This window comes from Palaemon carinicauda, chromosome 4 (assembly GCF_036898095.1).
Source record: "Palaemon carinicauda isolate YSFRI2023 chromosome 4, ASM3689809v2, whole genome shotgun sequence".
NCBI classification, from domain to species: Eukaryota; Metazoa; Arthropoda; class Malacostraca; order Decapoda; family Palaemonidae; genus Palaemon; species Palaemon carinicauda.
Window position 1 is genome coordinate 43539813 of NC_090728.1, and position 10000 is coordinate 43549812.

The 10000-nt window shown below is 33.0% G+C and overlaps 3 protein-coding genes across 3 annotated transcripts in view; 1 reads left to right on the top strand and 2 right to left on the bottom strand.

The window, feature by feature from the left end:
* Positions 1 to 3615, bottom strand: part of LOC137639044 (uncharacterized) — a 7045-nt gene extending 3430 nt beyond the window's left edge. Inside the window, exon 1 of the mRNA XM_068371360.1 lies at positions 3487 to 3615. Within this exon, the coding sequence (XP_068227461.1) occupies position 3487 (1 nt within the window). The 5' untranslated portion in view covers positions 3488 to 3615. The remainder of the gene's footprint in view (positions 1 to 3486) is intronic.
* Positions 1 to 10000, bottom strand: part of Orp8 (Oxysterol-binding protein-related protein 8) — a 732808-nt gene that overhangs the window by 664207 nt on the left and 58601 nt on the right. The gene's annotated exons all lie outside the window — the stretch shown is intronic.
* The window catches only part of LOC137639394 (uncharacterized), a 505690-nt gene continuing 505385 nt past the window's right edge, over positions 9696 to 10000 (top strand). The window contains exon 1 of the mRNA XM_068371668.1: positions 9696 to 10000. This exon is cut by the window's right edge and continues 1461 nt beyond it. The gene's annotated coding sequence lies outside the window, so the exon portion shown is untranslated.

Genomic DNA, 10000 nt, shown 5'->3' on the forward strand with positions numbered 1-10000 from the left:
TACATACATACATATATATATATATATATATATATATATATATATATATATATATATATACAGTATACATTCATATATTATAGCCACTTAAGGAAAAATGAAAACTTCATATTCGGTTTTCTTTTCGTGGCTATAATACATATTTTATGTTCATCACGTCTCAGCTTATATGATTTCTACACATATATATACATATATGTGTATACTCGTATATATATACACAGTTGGTGCCTGGTTCAAAGTCTTCTTTTCATCAATGTTATGATTCTTCTTATATTCAGTGTTTCCTTAATTTTGGTTCAAATTGTGTTCACGAATATATTGGGTTTTTAGTTTGTTTATTATTTTGGATAATTCTGCTAATTTTATTTCATCTCTCTTGGATTTTACCCTCATTTACCATTCTTTCTTTATTAGATTTTTTAGTGTTTTCTGGTAGTTTCCTTCAATATTGTTGATTCTTATACATTTTTTTTTAAAGTACTGTTCATTTCTTCTTTACTTTCTTCCATTTCATCATGTAACTCATCGGATTTTTTCTTATTACATGAATTATTATTTTCCTTCTTAAAATTTGGTTGTCTCTCTCTTTCCTTATATCCAGACAAATTTTACTTCTTACCATTCTACGGTCACTTGACTTTAACTTGTTCAACATAGTTACATCTTTGATAAATTAACCTTTTCACTGAGAATACAACTTGAAACAGGGCGCCAACAGATATTTGCTTCAAAGGATGAAAATGAAAATATTATCAACAAAAGGGATGGAGTGATAAAATCGCAGAGGATTTCTATACGATGCTATACAATAGTGATATAGGAAACAACTTTACCAATAGAAATAATGAAACACCTGAACCGGCACCAAAGTAACAGTAAGAGAATCAGAGAAGGCATTAAAAGGCATGAAAAGAGGAAAAACAGCAGGAGAAGATGGCTTAACAATTGATTTAATGAGCACAGGTCTCTTAATAATAGACGGAGGAGATTCCATAGTAGTAAAATTCCTGAATTTTACACAAAATGTCTGCAAAAATTCTCTATAACTACAGCACAGAAAATCTTTATCATTACACTAATTCACAAAAAGGGAGAGACAAAAGACCTGGAAAATTACCGGCCAATACGTTTAATCTCCTCAATATATAAAATATTCACAAAAATCATATTAGGCCGAATTGAAAGACAGCTAAACTTTCATCAACCAAAAGAACAGGTAGGTTTTAGAAGTGGGAATTCAACCAGTAACCATATCCATGTAATAAATCATCTAATGAAAAAATCAACAGTAAGACAAACCACTACATAATGTAGTGCATTTATAGAAGATGATGAAGCTTTTGATTCAGTTAAAACTTCGGCAGTAATGAAAACCCTTCACAGACAAGGAATAGATGAATCTTCTATTAGAACACTTGAAGATATCTATACGGGAAGTACAGCAATCCCAAAACTGCATAATGATAGAGAGAACATTTTGATTGAGAAATGAGTTAGATAGGGAGATCCTATATCTCAAATTATTCACAGCGTGCCAAAAAGTTTTTAAGAATCTAAATGGGAAAAATGTAGGAATTAACATAAATGGGAAATAACTTAGCAACTTTAAATTTGAATATGACATACTTGTGTTTAGTGAATCATGGGAGGAATTACAAAAGATGATAAGATATTTAAATAGAGAAGCCAGAAATATAGGACTGAAATGAATACGAGTAAAACTAAGATGATGTTCATTGTAAATGCAGAGACAACAAATAAAGGTTATGGACAAACTTCTATAAATTGGTAATGAATATAGAGTAAGTGTGCTACCTAGGACAGACAGTAAGTGTTTCCCCAGGACATGACACCGAAACTGAAAGAAGGATAAGCATGGGATGGAGAGCTTTTGGTAAACAAAATGAGATTATGAAAACTAAGATGCCACTTTCTCTAAAAAAGAAAATGATTTAATCAGATGGTCCTAACAGTATTATCCATCAGAAACTTGGAGCATTATTAAATCCTCAGAACATAAACTAGTTACAACTCAAAGAGCTATGGAAAGAATAATGGTCGGATTAACACTAGAGAGAAAAAGAGGAACATAGATAAGAGTCAAACTATAGTAGAGGATATTCTAACAATATGTAAGAAAAAGAAATGGACATGAGCAGGACATATGATGAGAATGACAGATAATAGATGGACATGGAGAATAACAGAATGGGTCCCTAGAGATGGGAAAAGCAAGGGAAAGAAGAGAAGACGATTGACAAACTAAGAAAACTTGTGGGTACTTCTGTAAAAAAAAAATCTAAACTCTTGTCCAATGTCATAAACTCAATTCCATTTAAGCACAGCAACAAAATTAATATCGGTAATCACAACAAAGCACTTACTAGTGTTCCACTGGACCGTGCTAGTATCACTAATAAAATTGAGCGCGGTAGAAGAAAACCACTTCTCTAGATAATCGGACGCTTAATTAACTCAAGTGACGAAATGTCTGTGATGCTACTTTATAAACTTGCTGAGTCATGGTGATGTTCACTTATAGCTTGACGGGAAGGATCCACACTATCAATTTCCGTCTATTGACAGTAATAGTAATTATTTGGGACCAAAAGCATTTTCGGTGACTGAATAAATCATAATACATTTCGAAAAAGTAGCATCGACAAAGTCAGTTGTGATTGTCATGAGGTCTAATACCGTACATATATTACCACATTCACACCTTTTCATTGACAATGTTTACTTAACTGGATGCAACTAATTTGAAATTTTGTCTTCTTGATTTAAATTCTGTATTTGCTAACACATCGGGTCTACCTTCTTCTTCTGGAATCAGTTATTCCTGAATAATCTTAATCCTTCGTTCTACCACGATTCGAATATTGCTCCCATTTTATCTTCAGCAGCTAATTTATATATTTTGGTACTTTCTCCCGTCACACTATTCCAAATAACTCTGCTACTTATGATAAGAAATTCTTCAAAAGAAAATAACTGCAGATTTCAAAGTAGACCAGGACTGTCATCATGACCTTTTCTTGGCAAACTCATTCTTTAGGAAGTTGTTCACTATGGAAATTATTTACCTACCATAGAATAAATCACTACAAAATGGATGCGAATAACTTTTAGCAGTTTTAAAAATTCAAGTTACGCCATAAAATCTGTCGACATTTTCTTTAATACAAAATGTAAGAACATTTTCTTTGAGAAACAACGCTAAAACAACTAATTTTTTGGTCCTGCTGACAAAAAATGGACTTGAAACTTCTCTTGTAACTCTGATGATTTATGTTTGTCATTCAAAAGATTAATTAGGGACTAATAGAGATATCTACTGCATTAAACATGAATCATCTTATCAGATGTTTTCGTCAGTGTGGTATCACATCACTTACTTGTCATCAGGCACACCAAACGAAAACCACTGTACATGCTCACAGGTAACAAAAATAGAGAAAAGTACAAATTAAGATAACTTACTTTTAAATCACAGGAGACCCTAAATATCCGTATATTTCCACAACTGAATTTTCTACTGACAAACGGTTATCGGTGAATGAATGAATCTGATACACTACTGTATAGCGCTACCAGTCAGTGAGGTTATCTAAGAGCATATTAACGTAGTCTTCGGCGTTGACATTGTCGACACTAGTAAGGGGTGTTCACTTGCTCAAGTTTGCAAGCATGGATACGAAAAAGATTAGTATTGTTTCGCTTGGTGATAAATATATACTTCAGCGATAGATTGTCAATATATATATATATATATATATATATATATATATATATATATATATATATATATATATATACTATTATTATTATTATTATCATTATTATTATTATTAAATGCTAAGCTACAACCCTAGTTGGAAAAGCAGGATGCTATAAGCCCAGGGGCCCCAACTGGGAAAATAGCCCAGTGAGGAAAGAAAACAAGGAAAAATAGAATATTCTAAGAACAGTAAAAACATTGAAATTTTATTTCCTATATAAATTATAAAAACTTTAACAAAACAAGAGGAAGAGAAACTAGACAGAACAGTGTGCCCGAGTGTACCCTCAAGCAAGAGAACTCTAACCCAAGATAGTGGAAGACCATGGTACAGAGGCTATGGCACTACCCAAGACTAGAGAACAATGGTTTGATTTTGGAGTGTCCTTCTCCCAGAAGAGCTGCTTACCATAGCTAAAGAGCCTCTTCTACCCTTACCAAGAGGAAAGTAGCCACTGAACAATTACAGTGCAGTAGTTAACCCCTTGGGAGAAGAAGAATTGTTTGGTAATCTCAGTGTTGTCAGGTGTATGAGGACAGAAGAGAATCTGTAAAGAATAGTCCAGACTATTCGGTGTCTGTGTAGGCAAATGGAAAGAACCGTAACCAGAGAGAAGGATCCAATGTATTACTGTCTGGCCAGTCAAAGGACCCCATAACTCTCTGGCGGTAGTATCTCAACGGGCGGCTGGTGCCCTGGCCAAGCTACTACCTACTATATATATATATATATATATATATATATATATATATATATATATATATATATATATATATATACTGTATATATATATGTGTATATATATATATATATATATATATATATATATATATATATATGGGTATGCAGATTTTGATGAAACTGGAAATAAACTCCTAATGTGAGTTTTCAGAAGTGTTTAAGTTTTAAGGGACATTTAACGGTAAAGATTTTCGGCTCTGATAGTGTCTCATATAATTATTATTATCATTAATATTATTATTATTATTATTACTATTATTATTGTTATCATTATTATTATTACTTGCTAAGCTACAACCCTAGTTGGAAAAGCAGGATGCTAAAAGCCCAGGGGCTCCAACAGGGAAAATAGCTCAGTGAGGAAAGGAAACAAAGAAAGAGAAAATATTTTAAGAAGAACAACAAGATTAAAATAAATATCTCCTATATAAACTATAAAAACTTCAACAAAACAAGAGGAAGAGAAATAAGATGGAATAGTGTGCCCGAAAGTACCCTCAAGCAAGAGAACTCTAACCCAAGACAGTGGAAGACCATGATACAGAGGCTATGGCACTACCCAAGATTAGAGAACAATGGTTTGATTTCAGAGTATCCTTCTCTTAGAAGAGCTGCTTATCATAGCTTAAGAGTCTCTTCTACCCTTACAAAGAGGAAAGTGGCCACTGAACAATTACAGTGCAGTAAGAAGAAATTGTTTGGTAATCTCAGTGTTGTCAGGTGTATGAAGCTAGAGGAGTATATGTAAAGAATAGGCCAGACTATTTGGTGTGTGTGTGTGTGTGTGTGTGTGTGTGTGTGTGTAGGCAAAGGGAAAATGAACCGTAACCAGAGAGAAGGCTCCAATGTACTACTGTCTGGCCAGTCAAAAGACCCCATAACTCTCTATCGGTAGTATCTCAACGGGCGGCTGGTGCCCTGGTCAAGCTACTACTTACTATATATATATATATATATATATATATATATATATATATATATATATATATATTCATATATATATATATATATATATATATATATATATATATATATGCGTATGCAGATTTTGATGAAACTGAAGATAGATTCCTAATGTGATTTTTCAGAAGTGTTTAATTTTCAAGGGCTATTAAAATGTAGAGATTTTCGGCTCTGATAGTGTCTCATGTATAATGAAATGACTCTTTGGGTGTTTCTGTTGTTTGTATATCTCTTTTAGGTACTTTGACGTCTTGGGCCATATCACTTTGGTTTATAGTCCTATGGATCCAATGTTAAAAATGTGTAATCTGAAATTCCATTAAGGTAAACAGCTGTCAGTCAATTAGATGAATTTTAATACTGACGATCGAAATATGCTCTCGGCCTTCAAAATACCAAGTGGGCGATTTGAAAGATTTAAAATGATTAAAACTATTATTATTATAGAGAATATTAATAAAAAAAACTATCAAAATTGTTATTATTATTGAAATGATTAAAACTATTAAACTTATAGGGGCAAAAGGATTTCTAATATCTGTGGATGGACTAAACCTGAATTTTTTATTAATTTATTCATTTAGTAGAGTTTTCTCTTTAATATACCTTTAATAATACCTTTTAATGCCCCTTAAAAATGTGTTCTCTATTCTTGGGTTGTGCCACGTCTTTGGGTAGAGTTCTCTTGTTTGAGTGTATACTCAGGGACAATATTCCATCTTAGTTATCTTCTTTTTTTTTACGTTTTTGTAGTTTACATATGAAAGATTTATTTTAATGTTGTTGTTATTATTTTTTTTTACTAGTTCATTGCTTCTCTTGTAATTAATTTATGTCCTTATTTCCTTTCCTCACTTAGCTATTTTCCCTGTTGGAGCCCTTCGGCTTATAGCATCCTGCTTTTCCTACTTAGATAGTAGCTTAGCAAGTAATAATAATAATAATAATAATAATAATAATAATCTGTATCGATTTCGTCAATTTTGTTAAGGTGCGAAGAACTCTTTATATGACAAAGACGGTCTTGATATGACCCACTAAGTGAGAGAATGATAAGGCTTTGTGCCAAAGATGGTTTAATATTCATACACACTGACGCAATCGGAGAGCTATAACTTGTTACTCCGAAAGCGTGATGTTCTAGAATCCAAAGCCATTTACATAACATTAGTATTCCTTGTGAATAGTGGCAGTCAGTGACTGCTCTATTAACGAGCATTTCGGTGAATTTTTTATCTTATTTTTCTAAGTCATTAGGCCTACACATTTCATCATCATCTCCTCCTACGCCTATTGCCGCAAATGGCCTCAGATGTCACCAGTCGTCTCTATCTAGATCTTTTAACTAAGTAATTCTCCATTCACCATCTACTTCACGCCATGTAGGTCTAGGTCTTCCAACTCTTCTAGGGCCTTGTGGAGCTCAGTTGAAAGTTTGGTGAACTAATCTCTATTGTTGGAACATTTATTTAAGAATCATCACAGATTTGCTAATCCATGATTTTACTTGTGTTAAATAAGCAAAACTTGTGACAAATACTATTTGATGTGTATATTTAAAGCACAATTATTCCAGTGTCAAGACCATATGTGAATATTCATGGGAATGCGACTATCCAACTCTACTCTGCCCCAATAGACTTCTAAATGTTCCATACAATAATTTTTCATATTCATATTTTGTAATTTTCAGGTAAAAAAAAAAATTGTCTTTATATGTTATTTTATTAGGCTTTGCATTATTCCAGAATACATAAAAAATAACTACTTTATTCTTCACATGTAATGATGATATGATAGGTATTATTCTAAAATGATATTAAAGGTACTCTGCTTTTAAGTCATAAGGTCGCCAAGTGCAGGAAAGTGTGCGTTTTATATGCAATGGCTTTTACTGTATATATTTTGAATTAGAAATAAAATACGTAGGATTTTCAAAGATCAGCTAAGGACTAATTAAAAGTGATTACTTATATGTGTGAGGATTTATTATTTTTTCTTCAATCCCTTTGACAAGGCTTTCATCGAATATTGATTTCTATAAGTTTTCGTTCCCCAAGACTATATAACAATCTCCCACAAGAAATTCGAAAGACTAGATATATTAAGGCTCACAAAGAAGCTGAAAATAATTCCTTGGTACCTAAGTACTTCGATAATGTGGATTTGACAATTAACGCGGAACACCCTGTGTGATACTCTAAATACCCATGAATGTATACGATGAGCAGATCATGCAAGTCCTGTAGTTTAAAGGTTTAAAGGCCGTTCATGAATGGCAAGGGACAGTAACATTGACCTAGATAGCAGGACAATGCCTTAGAAACTGACCATATATCAATATGATAAACGACCAAGCCCCCTCTCCACCCAAGCTAGTACCATGAAGGGCCATACAATGGCTGGTGATGACTCGGCAGGTAGACCTATAGGCTCCCCCAACCTTCCACCTTAGCTCACAAAGATGGTGAGGTTGCAAACGCTAAAGATGGTGAGGTTGCAAACGCTACAGAACACTATCGAGTTTGAGCGGGACTAGATCTCCGTCCGGTGATCGCTCGATGGCCTGGCAGGTACGTTTCAAATAGGTCTAGGGCACGGTCTAGGACTCTAGGTTAAATCAACCGTGGAGTAGGGAACCAGCCCTTTAAGTAAGTAACTTGTCTTGATTCCTGTGAAAAAATTTATACACTGAATGACTTGAATGTATATAGGGATCAATAGAGGTTGGATTTACATAGTTTTTAAACATGACTGGTAATGATGATATTTTGTATTGATTTGCACTTTTTCTTTATAGTCCCTGTATTTTAACTAAGTATGTACGCACACACATCACCAACACTATGTATATATATATATATATATATATATATATATATATGTGTGTGTGTGTGTGTGTGTGTGTGTGTTTACACATATACGATATACGTATATATAAATATATATATATATATATATATATATATATATATATATATATATATATATATATATATATATATACATATATATATATATATATATATATATATATATATATATATATATATATACATGTATATATCAATACAATTTGCACACGTACTGCATATGAATGCAATATATATATATATATATATATATATATATATATATATATATATATATATATATATATATTTCATAATTTACGTATTGTCCCTTTCATTAGTCCTCTTGTATAGCTAACCACAACATTCTTATCAGTCCATCCACCCCCTTATGTCCTTTGTTAGAATATGGTTATTTCTAAAATCCCACTATTCCCATAAGCTACCCTATTCCTCCTTTCTAAGTGTTTGCACCAGACAGTATCCTTTCCTAGCCTTGTAACTACACATATGCACGTGCAACGATACATTACACACACACATACTCTCTCTCTCTCTCTCTCTCTCTCTCTCTCTCTCTCTCTCTCTCTCTCTCTCTCTCTCTCTATATATATATATATACTCTCTCTCTCTCTCTCTCTCTCTCTCTCTCTCTCTCTCTCTCTCTCTATATATATATATATATATATATATATATATATATATATATATATCCCAAAATTGGGGGAAGTGCCTTGGTATATGTATGTACAGTATAAATATATATATATATATATATATATATATATATATATATATATATATATATATATATATATATATATATATATATTATACAGAGAGAGAGAGAGAGAGAGAGAGAGAGAGGAGAGAGAGAGAGAGAGAGAGAGAGAGAGAGAGAGAGAGAAATTTGTTTCACTTGCAAGTATTAACCAATTTTGGGAGCCATTTAAATAATTTTAAAGTTCATAATTGGTGCTTTTCTTTAACGTAACGGTTTTTACATTTTTCTCTTTCCATTGTATTTCTTTCTTTATAAAATATATAATTAAAACAGTTTTCTCTAATTATCTTGAATAAAGAAATTCTACAATTACATTAGATATGTCAAAGTATTGGCGCACACAGAACCACATCTTGCCTCGTGGGAGGAGGTAGATATTTAACGGCTGGAATCGGGAATAAAGCGGATAGGGGGTAGGAATTTCACAGTAGCAATACTTTGGAAATTTCAGAATGATCCGGCAGTGAATGGAGATTGAAGCGTAAGGTTAGAAATACGGGTTTTCACTTATAGCGTAATTTACAATTTTAAAAAACAAGGTCTAGGTTTGGTGTATGATGCGTGCCACTGCAGACGATGACGTGTTTCGAGGTGTATTTTGAAATAGAGACGGAATGTTATTGCGACTAAAGAATGCAATTGTCATAGCGAGACATCTCTGGCTGATTGTTGCTGGGATGTGCTTTCACAGGCATGAAGGCAATCTCGGGCAAAAGGCGAGAACTGAGTGAAGTAGGAATTTGATGACTGGCGTGCAGAGGGGAGGGGCTAGTTTTAGGACATGCGCACCGATTCTGCACGGGCATCGAATTGATGTATGGATGTGCAAGAGATAAATACGATTACGTGTAAATGAAGAAGCCTGATGCTCACTC